This window comes from Vitis riparia, chromosome 8 (assembly GCF_004353265.1).
Source record: "Vitis riparia cultivar Riparia Gloire de Montpellier isolate 1030 chromosome 8, EGFV_Vit.rip_1.0, whole genome shotgun sequence".
Lineage (NCBI taxonomy): Eukaryota > Viridiplantae > Streptophyta > Magnoliopsida > Vitales > Vitaceae > Vitis > Vitis riparia.
Genome location: NC_048438.1, coordinates 1,534,206 through 1,548,982, shown reverse-complemented (window position 1 = coordinate 1,548,982; position 14,777 = coordinate 1,534,206). Strand labels below are relative to the sequence as shown.

The following is a 14,777-nucleotide window of genomic DNA, read 5'->3' as shown; positions in this document are numbered from 1 at the left end:
TGCCTTCCAAGTTCGCCTCCGTGGCTCTAGTTTTCCATGGCACACTTGCTTTCTTTGTGGGCTTACTTGTTCCTCCTACAGGTGCAAAGTGGACTTTGTGGCCCAGCTTAGGCCACGCTCGGCGTGGTTATCGTCCGGAGGGCTGATAGGCTGGGGCGGGCTGCACTTGGCAGGCTGGACTAGCCCACTTGACCTGCCATCTCATTTCTTTCAAAGGTTGAGTAATGTATATGATTGATAGTTTGGAAGGTATTAACTTAGTCCCGATATAATTAAATCTAAGGCTATGATTGGTTCCCGAAAATATTTTGAGGAAAAATATAAGAGAAAGAAAATAAAAAAAAAAAGTATAGAATAAAAGAAAAGGTAAAAAATAAAAATAAATTTAAAGTCGATAACTTATCTTCATATCATACTTCAAACTCATTTCACTTATTTAACTCTTCTCTAAAATTCTAAATGCATTGATTTAAAAGGTAATTTCTAGTCGATGAATAATATCTGGTCTATTATATTATGTTTAGTTCCAAGAAAGTATTAAGAAAAAAATTATTAAAGAAAAATGATTTTTTTCAAATTTATTTTACTAAAAAAATATAATTAAAATTAGTTGAAAATTTATATATTTTTAAGTTATTTAATCTTTGTATAGAAGAGAGAATAAATGAAATATTTGAATAAATATATAAAAATAATTTATTAACTTTAAATCCATTATTTTTTGTTTTTACATTTTCCCTGTTTTTCTATTTTCTATTTTCACCACTTTTTTTTTCATATCTTTCTTCAAATTTTCCTACAACCAAACATAACCTTTGTATGTGAATTTTTTTAAGAACAAAAAATTCATTAATACAAACTTTTTAAGTGTAAGCAAAGCTAAGAAAACCTTTCAAAAATATTAAATTTTCCTAGAACCAAACATAATCTTTGTATATTAAAAAAAATATATATAAAATTTTTCTCCTATTCAATTGTTCATGAAAAATATTAAAGAAAAATAAATCAAATAACATACTTTTTAAAAAATTTTCCTCAAATATCTTTGAAGGAAAATAGCTTGAAAAAAATATAAATATTTTTCCTTTTTTTTCTTATTATCTTTTTCTTTACCTCCAAACCAAAATAAATTTTCTTAGTATCACTTGGCCCAATAAATAGGAAGGCCCTATCACATTAAGAATCATTAAACGATCCAAATTATTTAATATCGAAGTAAAATATTAATTTTATTTTTTATAATTTTTTTAATATAAATGACATTATTACAAATTGAATACAATTGGTTCCATAATCAACAACCTCGAACTTATAACCTGATAACTTTTCTGGTCTAATGATTTCATGTCCCGATAACTTTTTCGATTTAATGCCATATTTAATTAGAAATAATAATAATAATAATAACCCAAAAAGATGGAGGGTTGGAGCATGTGCATTTGTGGGTGGTTGTAGCAGCCAGTCTACACCAAACAGAGAGAGTAAGGACAGTCGTAACCATCCATGAAATATTAAATCATGTCAACATCAGCCATCTACCTCTTCTTCCCCACCATTTCCCCATGTTTTCCCTTCATCATTTGTTTACAGAGGCAGGAACAAACTCCAAGGTTGCACAGAGGGTCAGTGGAGAGTGAAGAGTAGGGACAAGTCCTGTAACTTTGAGGCACACTTTATTTCAATAAGTTTGATTCTCCAACAGCTTTTTTTTCTTTGTTAGAATGATGCAGAGATATGAAATTATGAATGTTAAGAAATTGAATGAGTACCACATTTTGATTCTCTCTCATTTATTTTATTGAATGAGGTGGATTGGAGGTGTCAGATAGAGTCAGTTTTTATCTTAGATATTTCACCTTTATCCTACTCTCTCTTTCAACCATGGCATGGGACTACTGAAAAAGCTAAAAGGCTTGATCATTTGACCTCAACCATGGAATGGAACCCATATGTTTCTAGTAGCATCATCAATGTACATATTTCCTTTCAGAGTTTCCACATCCATGAGGCTAAAACATCTAAGCTATGCTCCAACTTTTTAAACTCTCTTGCAGAGCTACTATTGAAGAAAAAAAAGAAAAAAACTCTCTAATAATAATGGCATAGAGATAAAGATCCATTTTTTACCAAGGGGATTAAGGGCTTTCTTGCCAAAAATTGCAATCCCTTCTTATGTCATAATTGCAAACCCTAAGGGGTAACTCAGTTGGTCCGACCTTAGGTTTATTCCCCAATGGTCACTAGTTCAAGTCCCCTCAGAGTCATTGGAGGTTTTATCCGGTCGTTAACTTCAGGACCCCATAGGATTAGTCGAGATGCACGTAAACTGACTCGGACATCCACGGTTATTAAAAAAAAAAATCAATGAGGCACCATTTGCAACATACAATTCATCCTTACACACTTTTCCTTGGGTCTTATAAAAAGTCTAGCATACATTCCCTTTAGCAGCAATCAATGAGCCCTCACTAATCTTCCATTTTCCACGACTAACATGACTCTCACACCCTTGTTTACTTAGTGCAAAACCAAATATCAAACCAAGGCGCAAATCTGTTACATGCCTCATGTCCCTTAGTGCCAACCTACATGCAACATTGATCTCAAGACACAATCTATCATCTCCACAATCTTAGAGTGACTAGAACTTCTCATCTTAACCGTGCCAAAATCTCTAGCTCTATAATTAGAAAACAGTAAAAAGTAGTAGTACCATCTACAATCCACTCGACTCCTTGGCCACCTACATGCAAGCACTCATACGAGAGTACCAAAACTTCATCACTTGTGAATACAAATGTTGTAACGCTCTTATCACTTTTTTTTTTAGACTTTGCCTCTTATGTTCCCTTTCCAAACACGAAAATTCTTTTTCATATGCCCCTCTTAGTGGTCACCATATAACTAGACCTTAATTAGATACTAAAAGCTATCAAACAAAAACATAGAAATATCGATATCAAACCAAAACTTAAGTCACATTCCCTACATACAAGCTAATATGCCAACTTCATTTAAGTTCATCCAAGAGAGCTTCTTAAATAATAGATTGAAAGCAGTGTTTGAAGGTCATAAATGATCTTTAAGAATGCTTGGATTGCACACTTCCAAACAGGAGAAACTCCAAGACCCATACTTTTCCTCAAATACAATATGAAAAGCAAAATTTTTATTTAAATATATTTTTGAAAAATGATAATTTAAAAGTGACAAAATTATCATTTTTAAAAAGGAAATGCATTTTTAAAATACAATTCCGACATACAAAGTTCTCCGCTTCTACTTTTATTCCAAAACACAAGAATCTTCTCATTCGATCCATTGCTTCTTCCTCCATATTCTGAGGAGAAAGTCATGATATTGTCCGATTGGAAATGGACCTGCACATGGAGAGGCAAATCAATTGTAGGAGACTTGAACTTGAGACTTCAAGTTAGTCATAGCTCCAATACCATGTTGAACTACCAGCTTTCCTAAAGCCATTAAGAAATAGGCCTACAATGTGTACCCAGTTAACAAAATTCGTTCTCTTCAAGCTTGGGAAGAGCTCTGGTTGGATTCCTGAGAAGAGTTCATGGACCACCTATTGATACGTTCGGAAGCCTTCTTAACCTGTAAGAAGAAGCCACTATTTGTTATTAAAGAGTACATGGCCCTTCAATTACTAGAAAAATTATATTCTTCTACATTTAATCAAAACCATAGAGGCAAATGACAAACATTGGTTCACTGGTTCTATAATTGCATCTTTACTATACAATTAAATTGTCTTTTATCTACCTGCTCACTCCAATCAGTTCTGCATGTGATATAGATAAGCGCAAGTGTTTGCATTATCAATCCACCCATCAGTCCAATCCACATACCCTGTAAAACCCAAGAAAAAATTCTGTATAAATACCAAAAAATGTGAAAGGAAGAAGCATACAAGCCCCTTGGCAATGTTCTAGTCATATATTTTACAAACTTATCATCCCATCCTCATGATGCATCAGCACCTACCCATATATGGATAGCTAAATCATAGATCACGGATCATAAATAAATAGATAGAGTCAAACTGGAGACCACCAGTTAATCAAAGCTTTTATACCTTGTTAAACTACTAATTTGACCCAAAAGCTTAAAAATTTGTGCGAGAGGCCAATGATGTATGCCATGCTAATATGCTTGATGTAGGAACTAATGTCGCAAGGATTGTTTAAAAATATTAAACCAGGTAAGGTGCAGATCCTAGTTCATAGATTAGATTTCTTTGAATGGGATTGAAGATTTAAACTTCTTATTGCCAAATCACCAAATGTGATAAATAATATGTTAATGCTCTGGAATGTAAAGTTCAAAAGTTCTCCATTCAGACATTTGGCTTCTTACCCTAACAGAAAGATCAAATGCATAAGCAAGCAAAACTCCCAATGGAACTCCAACAATGTAATAGCATGCAAGATTGACATATGCGACCACACCTTGCCAACCAGCACCTATAGCCACCCCTGTTGAGAAAAATATAAAGATTAAAAAAAATACTTTAGGAAAAATAGTTATATATGTTAAAAAAATAAATGTTTGCCAATTACTTATGTATTGAGATGAAGATTTATAGTAGCTCTATTATGTGTATAAACAATGTGTAAACAATAACTAATGTCATCGTAGCACAAAGAATGCACTTGCCTGAGAGTACAGGCTGAACACTACTAAGCAACAGTGAGAAAGCGAGGAGGACAGAGAGACTTGTAACAGTTTCTGCTACTTCTTCATCGCTTGTAAACAAATAGGCAATATCACGACCAAAGACCAAACACAAAATCCAGAAAACTATTCCAATAAGAACTCCAGTAATTACAACAACGTTAACAGCAAATTTTGCAGCTTCAGCATTTCCCTTTCCCAGCTCATTTGATACCCGCACACTACACAAATAAAAACAAACAAATTTGTTTTAAAAGGAAATAAGTGGATCCATCATTAGAGAGAAAGGAGGAGATTGATTCTGCCAATAAAGGCCATACCTTGCACCACCAAATAAGCCAAGGAATATCATCAATACCCAAAAATTAATGTTGAGACTGCAAAGTCGTAAAATTAAAAGCATTGGTTTAGTAAAGCGATGTGCAAACATAATTAAAACAAAAAATGTGATAAAATCTCACCAAATAGAGAAGGCGGATATGGCAACTGTTGCATTTTTCAGATATCCAGCCACTAAGAGCACAATACAATAGTACCATAACTCTAAGCTGTTAAAGATAATAAAAAATTGAATTAGGATGTGATGCTCTAGCATTAACGAACATGTATTAAGAATGTGATAGCACTACAGATGAATGGAAAGTTCCTTTTAGAAAATATTGAGGATCAATCAAACTCCCCAGTAAGTGTAAACAGTTGAATGTCTCTTGCATAGCTTTCGCACGCTTCGGTGAATCCATTGAAAATTGAAATAGAACCCACTAGGGATTTTAATTTATTTTAGCCAAACCTAAGTCAACTTTTTTATGATATTATGAACTTTGCACCCAACTATTAGACATCTGGGATTGATCACACTGAGCTATGATATCTATAGTTCATTTTGTATTATTCAGCTATATATGGGTATCTTTTAGTGTTAGGATTTGTTCCTATGTGCTTTGGTTCTAAGAACATATATTGGGTTTATGACTTCAGTCAATTATGTGTGTGCATTCATTTGCGTGTGTGGATATACATAAATACATCTAGAATTTTACACAGGCATACTTCTAGTGCCCATGTATAAGTCCTCTCATTTCAAAGACAAGTCAATTGGCTTATTCAGGATTTTTACGGAAGCTACCACAGAACTCATTTTCTTTCATCAACAGCATGGGATATGAGACTATGAGTTGCAATCATTACACCTATATAGTCCTCTAGTCTTACTTCTGCTTTTGTTTAATTTATTACAAGGGTTATATAACTTTAGTTTCCTCCTTATTGTGTCAAAGCCATGACCTTTATGTGTGTGATTTTTCAGTTCATTAAAAAACAACTACCAGTGCTATTCTTGGTACCGATGTTGATCTTCCCATTGACCTTCATAAGGGGGTGCTTTCGTATGCCAACAACCTATTTCTGATATCATATCACCTAACTTCTTGTCTCCTAAATATTGTTTCTTCTAGTATGTTATCAATCATTTCCTCGGACTATTTCAGAATCTTTGTCATTATCCCATTGGAGGAAGGCAATGCATGAAGGGATGATTGCCCTTGTAAAAAGTGGAACATGGAAGTCAGTTGGTTTTCCAACGAAGGAAATGCTATGGGTTGCAAATGGTTATTTAACAATAAACACAAGTTAAATAGTATAATTGAGAGTGTTGCAAAGCAAAACTCCCACACAAAGAATTTGCACAAATTTCAAGCATGGACTATCAGGCAATCTTGAAAAACATGGTTCAGAGGTTTAATGGAGCTGTGACTAGGTTTAGATTTAGCTAAAGCCAGGTCACTGTTCTAATCAAGAAAAAATGTGGTGCAATTATAGTCTGGATTGTGTGTTGATGACTTTATGTTAGCTGGAAATGATGCAACTGACATTTCCTTGTCAAAGAAATAAATAGCCCTTTGAGATTTAGAAAAAAAAAAAAAAACAACAACAACAACAACAAAAAAGAGAGAGAAACTTGGGCCACCTAAGATACTTCCTCGGATTGGTCATTCAAATCTCTCACTGTACCAAATTTGCTTAGGTAATAAGCAATTTCTTTAGAACAGGCATATGTCTGAGTTCAGTCATTAAAATACCCCATATATTTCTGGATCTAGATTACACGAATCACTAGTTCGTAAAAGGTGGAAGGCAAATATAAATTTCCATATTTGGTATCTGTTTTAATGTGGCTTCAGTATACTTTTATCTCTATGTAGTCTCATTAGTTCATTGGATTTACTTGAAATCATTATCAGATGAATGTATTTCCTTAAGATTAATCCCCTGTACAGGAAAACAAATAATAGATATACCAAGAGAAGTTATTAAAAAAAGAAAAAAGAATTTGGCAATTCAAATAAATATTTGTTGGGCAGGAGTTACCAAAGCATCACGCCAGAAGACACTGAGAGCTTTATTACAGGCACTAGGTCACTGAAGGCAGCCATAGTGAATCCTTTCCATGTTTGAGGGCACCAACCTCCGAAGACATACACGAACATTCCAATGACCATTAACCAAGTAGATATGGTCAATGCACCCATTGCTCCATTAGTCCCTAAGTGCAGTTTGCTCACAAAGATCCAGGACAATAACACATGAATCACAAATGTGGAAGCAGACAACCATCCAATAACTGTATTCCTGAGCTGAGCTTGTAAATACATTTGGATGCTCCTGGAAAAAAGAAGATAGTAGATATAGGGAAGGAACCATAGAGAATATTTTTCACATGCTGCTGCTATTTCCTCTTCTTGGCCAAGTAATCTAAATATGGGTGTCGCAAAGATGAAAACAAGGGTCATAACTGTTGCAACAACAATGTTAATAATCCATGAACGCTGCAAGTAGATACCCATCATGTGGTATTGCTTTGCTCCGAATGCTTGCCCACAAAGAGTTTCGGTTGCACTTGATAAGCCTAGCTGCAACAGGCAAAACAAACAGGTAGGAATTTTATTCTGATGTGTATTCATAAGCTAATTGTTAGTCTATGCTATAGTTTAGAAGATAGCAAATAAAGACATTCTCATAAATTCAATAAGGCTGAGAGAAAGGAAAAGACAAAAAGGGAAAGAAAAGGAAAAATAAATCTGTTTTTTCAACAATTCTACAAGATGGTTCTTTGGTGAACAAAATTAAGTGGCATGCTGCCACAGTCCTCATCAAGATCATGGAACATGGTGAGCTGGAGTATCGTTCTTTTGCTCATCTCCTCCTTTCCAGTAGACATACGGCTTCATATAATTAGGATTAGAGGCAATAAAGGTTTTCAGTTTCACTTTTTCTCTTTCTTTCCGTTTGTTGAACTAGATTGGTGGTTGTGCAGGGTACTATAAACAACTGAAAAGGAGAGGTATATGGGTTTGAGTGATTTACTTTTCCTATACACCAATTCTTAGAAAGAGATTATCCTAACCTGCATTCATGGAGGCTCTTTTTGCATGGGAGGAAGTGGTGATCAGGATGGTGATGAGTATGACATGAGAACTTTTACTTGCTTTGTGAACAATTCCATGTTAACTATTAATGAAGCACCAATTAAATGACATGGAACTAAATATAACCTTTTCTATAAGTTTTCCCCAAACGTACTTTGTTGGGTAAGGTTACCTTGCTAGTGTTCCCAATTCTATTGGAACCCTTTTACGCATGTTTTCCATTTAGTGTCCTCACCAATGACACCGAAACAATGGCCAAATAGCCAACTCTTGTTAGTAAAGTACATCCTATTCACCAATTTTAATAGCAACTCATTTGTATTGCTAGACAGAATTTTGGAAGTATGAGTTTGATATTCCAGGTTTTGGTGATTTCGAGACAGAGGCCTTTACGTAGAGCAAAAGGTTGGAAAGAATTACTTAAAGCGGAAAGTAAGAACTCTCCATAGAGCTGCAATGCATACTTTGAGGTAAGTGGACCAAGTCTAGGTAAGAGATATGTGGACATCGAAGTTCAAGTAAATAAAGTGACTGCACGTAACAGTTCAGGCTGACCTTGAAGGTAAGGTAGAACATTGGTTAGGCTAGCTGGAAGATTAGCATATTGAGACTTTACATTGATTGGCTTCGACTACGCTAAGGCTAAGGATAATGCTGCACCAGTAGGCCTGAAGATGTGTTGGACCAGGTCCATACATATGCAGGCCACACCTGTTTCTAGCCCAAGGAAAAACAAAGGTAATGTAATAAAGGTAAGTCAAACCTAGAACATATATTTAAATATATTTGCTTTTTGTAGTCAATTACCAAAATGTTTTTTATAAGTACTTACAAGACTAAAATGCCTGTGCAAAAGTTGAAAACTGATATGAATGGTCAAAATACCCTGCTTGATTTGCTTCCCAACTTTAAGGAGCCAAAGCAGAACACTGAGTAAAAGAATGTGAGACCTCAACCTATCAAAAAAAAATATATATTTTTTCCAAGACCTTAAAGGTAAGTATCATAGTAATTGGGACAGGATTAAGTACTGTATAGTTTGCACTAAGATAGTTAATAAAGATAAAAATTGGTCAAGGTAAAAATTAGACTACAGAAAGAAGAGAGTGACATCTAAAATTGACTTCAAAAAAGCATACATCCATGTGTAATGGGATTTTTTGGACCATGCTTTGCTTAGAAATGGTTTACCTGCTGTGGAGGTCTATGGATTCAGTGTTGCTTGTTATTAGTTAGTTTTGCAATGCTGGTAAGTGCCGAGCAAGAGGTTGGGTTGAGGCTTCTCCAACAGATTCACTGTCTTCCTTTCTTTTTTAAGTAGTGGAAAATGTGGTAAGAAGATGTTTTCAGGTGTCTTATTTGCAAGTTGCTGTGTACCATTTTTTTCCTCCAAAGACAGAGTAGAGGGCATTCATAACCTCTAAACTCATTCTTTTAGTCTTTAGGTCAATCCAATCCAACATGATATAACTAAGCATGTAGAGGTGAGCAGACACTTCATAAAGGAGAAAATTGAGACCAAGCAAATTGTAACTCCTTTTGTGTCTACTAAATAGCAACTAACAGATGTCTTCACAAAAGGACTCATAAACATCATATTTAATCCTCTAATAGACAAGCTAGGAATGCATAACATCTATGCACCAGCTCGAGGAGGAGGTGTTGGAAAGCATGAAATATTTCTTTTGATTTGATTATGGACTAAAATCATAGGATTTGAATAGAAAATCAAATTAAATCTGTATATTTATGGTAAGATAAGAAAGTTAAGAGTAATTGTAGGAATTTGTTTCTATTTCCTTAGCCTATTTTTCTTCCCCTCACCATACAACTTGTATAAATAGGTTGTAACTCAATCAAATCAACCAAAATGAATTATTCAGAATCCTAATTCTAGCTTTTAGCTTTCAAGATCACAATAAAGGTAGCATCTAGGAATCAAAGAATCCAATAGAACTTACCCATCAAAAAAAAGAATGCAATAGAACTTGCTATGCGTGGATGTTAGGGAGCAAAAGTGAGATCGTATGACAAGGGGATAAGATGTGAAAGGTAAAATGAAAAGTCCAATTAAGCCTTGAGAAGATTTTAGTGAGGAGTAAAGATTTTTTAGGAAAGTGGTTGTGTACATTATGGCACATGGTTATTAAAAGAACAAATTGTACAAGCTAATGGGTCTAAAATCTTTCATACCAATAGAAGAGGTTTTTTGTTGACTCCACTATCATAAAATTCTAGAAATACTTTCAGCATTTCCTTTCCCATAGTTGACCAACAATGTTGGTAAGATGTTGAGGGAAAGTCAATAGAACCCAAAGTTTTCTCCTTGTACAGCTAAAATACCTCAAAAATTTCCTTCTTGGAGAAAGGCACTCCAACCACATTTTTGAATCCATGTAAACAAAGAAACACTAACCTACACATATAATCCTCTAATTCTTAACATTCCTACTTTATAAAGGTGGAGGCAAAACTTGAAATTCCCTCAAAGTTACATTGTCAATCAATTGACACAAGCCCATGTGCCACCTGGATGAACTTAATCAACTTTTTTTATTTTTACCACTGGCAACCCTTGGGAACTTGTAATTGCAATCCCCTTCCCTTAACCATTTCACTTGGGAATTTAGCCTCCAACATCTTCCTCTCTCAACAAGATCTCTTCTAACTTCACTTTCTTAGAAATTCTAAGGGCTCTAAGATTACACATCAAAAGAACTGACCCCTCAAGATGATCAAAGAGACTAAGATCCTTCAGATTGGAAGTTTTTCTCTCACCTACATCCTTAAGAGTATCATTGTGCCTAAGGTTTCAAAGTACAGGATTTGCATACAGGCCGGCCATTTTCTAGTATAAATAAATGAATTGTTCGCCTAATCCACATAATGCTCTGGGAATTATAAATTATATTATTTTTAATTCATTTTGCTACCTCTAATAAGATGTTAAATGCAGTGAGATCAAAACCAGTCAAATGGGGTTCAAATTTTCTTTATAAAGTCAACTTTAAATTTAACAATGATAAAAATTTAGGAGGTTAGAAGCTTTAAATTTGAGTGAATTGGCTTAATTAAGGTGATTAAAGACCCTACATCTTAGGCTCTGCTCAAAATTGTTTCAATTTATTTCCCTTTGTCAAATTCCCTGACTTATTTGCCATCTACAAGATCATATTATACTTTGCATAATTTAGAAGAGTACAGAATAGATAAAATTTCAGACAGATTTTGGAATCTAACTTCAATTTACAATATGGAAATAGAATGAGAGCAAACTTTATAGAGGCACTTATTTGTGAAATATATCATTCCATTCATATAATTAACGATATAAAAAAAAACATGTTGCCTTATCCAGCAGTATTTAAGTTCTAGGATGCTACTTGTAATAGCATGCAAAAAATGAAATCAAAAGAATAAGCTACTGACTTGTGATTATGTTACAAGGAAAAGGATTATAAAGTATAAACAGAGCTTACCATAACACCATTTGCAAAACGTACAAGGATGGTTTGCATAAGTGCATATGCAGCAAGGTCAACTGCACTAATTTCACCAATAAATGACTGTGACACAACCAACATTCCAAATGATGTCACTCTAAATAATACAGAAGGAAAAGAAATCCTCCACAACTTCTTTGATTCTACCCAAATCCTCTCTTTCAAACTTGTACCTTCTGCTTCTGAATTCAGAAGCCTCTCATTGATATGGTTATCCATAATCCTGTCATAGAAAGAGGACAAAAGGAAGAATAAGGATATAGCTGAGCTTTAATGTTCTAGTTAGTAAAGTTTTAAATTCTAGATATATAATATGCATGAAGGATGCAACATTGGTGCTTTTTTCTTAGAATCATCAAAATGCATTTGTTCCAAAATTCTACAACCTCATTGTAAGTTGTCATCAGAAAAGTTCTAGGGGGTGCTTCATCATAGAGTCTCTATCACGTTGATTCACTTAAAAAAACAACATCATAGAACACTCTTGTTAAATGCAACCAATAGATGTTGAGTTCAGAAGCACTATAATGGGCTGGAATTCTAAAGTTCAAAAAGATTTTGACAGACAACAAATAATCAACTCTAAAGTTCAAATTTTTCCAACACTCTCGTCTACCATTTAGAAATCATAAAATTCATTCCATCATCTCCCATTTCTTTAGAGTTGTTGTAAAAAACTTAAATTCCTTGTGGGAAACTACTAAAAAGATAAGAATTAAAAAAAAAAACAAAAAAACAAAAGAAAATCAAGTAAAGAAAGATAAAGTTGTCTGTATATTCATAGCTTTCTGTTATCTTATTTATTTCTACATCAATGTATCATCCACACATCATGATTTTTAAGAAAGTAGTTAAAAGAAATTCTCAAAGCTCACTAATAAAAAAAATCAGACAGACAAAAAGTTGTTATTTATACAAACAGAACAGGTGCAACTTACGAATGAGAAGGCATTCATACAATACAAACTTGGGCATTTATACAATTTCAATCCATGCACATAGAATCAAATCTCACCTAGTGACATTCAAGAACTGTATATATCATCTGGGTCATTTAAGAATATGATTTTGAACACATTTTCTTCCATCAATCTAACAAGAATAAGCAACTCAGTGTCCTTTTCTTATGGTTTCTGCTTATTAGAAAACCAAAAGTAAGGAAGAACTTGTAACAGACTCTTGCAATAGATATCTTAGCAATATCAAATTTATTTGAACTATAGTCTAGCTCACAGAACATGTCCTTCTCACCTCTATTAGACTATTGGTTCAACTCAAAGACTGTGGAAAGAAGCTTAATGAGTTGAGTCCTGTAACCTCCTCCTTGAAATACTGGGGAGCAGAAGGCACAACAGAAGGTGAGCTTGTATCCAGCATTGTGAGGATGTCAAGTGAAAAGATAAGAAAATAATAAAAGAAGAAACTGACAGATGAGGACATAAAGGGACAGATATGGTAACAAAGGGAATTATAAGCCATAGAGTAGATAGTAACAAAGAAAATACACAAAAAAAAAGACAAAAAAAGAAACAAAGAAATATCAGTCTTCAACTTTGACACAAACTTCTTAGCAGTAATGCGCATGATTTTATTAGTAGCAAGATTATTATTCAAATTCAATAATAGTAAACATATGGAAAAAAATACAAAATAATCAATGAAGTTAGCATTTTCAAACAAACTTACAAGTGATTCTACAAACAAATACAATCTATAATTACTCTTCATTTCACAAAAGGAAATATATGATGGACCACTGAATATATAGAAGCTGTAAAAAATTATATTTACCATGGAAAAGAAAGAAACAAATTCCAATAAGAGAACAAGTCAACCATAGTAAAGATAGTAAAAGACTGTTCTTCAAGGTAGGTTTCAATTTGACTGGTAGGTTTTTGTTTTTTTCCTTTTTCTGTTAGGTTTGATACTGGTGGTTACAACTACCACCAAGGAAAAGGTTCAAAGACATTAAAAATGTAGCAAGAGTATCAGAAAATAACTGGTCCTGGTCCATCAGTAGTATCTTTATCAGGACACAGCTGGCATGTCAAGGCACTGATTTGCCACTACTTCCACCTACCCCAAGATTGCTGCTAGCAGCAATTTTTACGACTGTAACTCCTGCAGATCCAATACTTTCTCCAATGATAGGGACCATCAAAATTTCAACTATTTATATTTTTCTTCTTATTTAATATATAGAAATACATCTATTAAAATCATTTTGTCTTAATTAAGCTGTTAAATTAATAGTTCGTTGTGCTTTTCAGAAGTCCAACTTATTGAGACAACTAGAATGTTGTATCAACTGCCTCATCTATTTTTACTCCATCTATGTTCTGACAGTTTTGAAAAATGAATTCATGGCTTAGTTGGTTTTAATTATTGAATCAAGGTTACATTTACTGTCATAGATTTGTACTCGTTCCTAAATATAATCTCCTTATTTGACATGCAATTCTATGAACTATTTTAAGTTCTTTAATGACAGTTACTGTGGTTACTATGGCTTATTCAACAGTTTCCTTCATTAATTCTGTCATCAACCATGTACTGGATTTGAAGTCTTCTTCCAGAGGCTAACACAGAAATCATATCTAAATCAAATTCATGATTAAGGCATGTTTGGACCTCCTGCATTTTCCAAGGAAAGAAAATTCCCAGAGGTAATCTCAGCTAGAAATGGCCAATTGATTTGAAAGAATTAGTAATTATCCATATTATATTTCCTTAAAAATTGTCCCAATATATTGATTATCAGAGTTATAAAATGTCAAGGGAAAAAACTGGCAAAAATAGGGTTTTAAAAGGTAAAAATAAATTCTCAGCAACCTATATAACCTTCACTTGTGATACACGTGTCTTTGCTTAGAAAACATTTTTTTTTTTTTTTTGATAAGTAAATGAGATATGCATTAAAAAAGGCTAATCGCCACAAAGCATACAGGGAATATACAAAACGGCAAACGCCTCAAAAAGAGAAAAGGACCAAAGAGAACAACCTCCCCTTAAGTGGAAGCTATCCACTCCAAAAAACCTATAAGGGAGACATACTCCTCACCTAAATACACTTTGGCCCAATTCCACAAATTACAGACAAAAGAATTCTTTAGTTTCTGAATATTCAACTCACCCCCCTAAAGGCTAACCTATTCCT

The 14,777-nt window shown here is 33.9% G+C and overlaps 1 protein-coding gene across 3 annotated transcripts; it reads right to left on the bottom strand.

The window, feature by feature from the left end:
* Positions 1-2,992: 2,992 nt before the first annotated feature.
* On the bottom strand, positions 2,993-13,024 carry LOC117920937 (protein DETOXIFICATION 24-like). 3 transcript variants are annotated; one of them, XM_034838646.1, is made up of 10 exons: positions 12,872-13,024; positions 11,597-11,843; positions 7,060-7,601; positions 5,154-5,240; positions 5,013-5,069; positions 4,675-4,913; positions 4,375-4,493; positions 3,781-3,867; positions 3,509-3,612; positions 3,014-3,380 (listed from the first exon to the last, which is right to left on the bottom strand). In XM_034838646.1, the coding sequence occupies exons 2-9, from the start codon at positions 11,837-11,839 to the stop codon at positions 3,532-3,534; spliced, it is 1,455 nt and encodes a 484-aa protein (XP_034694537.1). In that variant the 5' UTR covers positions 11,840-11,843; positions 12,872-13,024; the 3' UTR covers positions 3,014-3,380; positions 3,509-3,531. The 3 variants fall into 3 exon arrangements, with proteins under 3 accessions (XP_034694536.1, XP_034694538.1, XP_034694537.1); XM_034838645.1 differs by having other exon boundaries at positions 2,993-3,612; XM_034838647.1 differs by lacking the exon at positions 12,872-13,024 and adding an exon at positions 12,636-12,806 and having other exon boundaries at positions 2,993-3,612.
* Between the last annotated feature and the right edge of the window lie 1,753 nt (positions 13,025-14,777).

Bases quoted from the DNA above. Each gene is read 5' to 3' on its own strand.
- LOC117920937 (XM_034838645.1), bottom strand. From the start codon at position 11,839: ATGGATAACCATATCAATGAGAGGCTTCTGAATTCAGAAGCAGAAGGT. The intron at 7,602-11,596 runs GTAAGCTCTGTT...TGCCTGTTGCAG, and splicing joins GTTTTGCAAATGGTGTTATG to CTAGGCTTATCAAGTGCAAC. The intron at 4,494-4,674 runs GCAAGTGCATTC...TTTTCTCAACAG, and splicing joins TGTTCAGCCTGTACTCTCAG to GGGTGGCTATAGGTGCTGGT.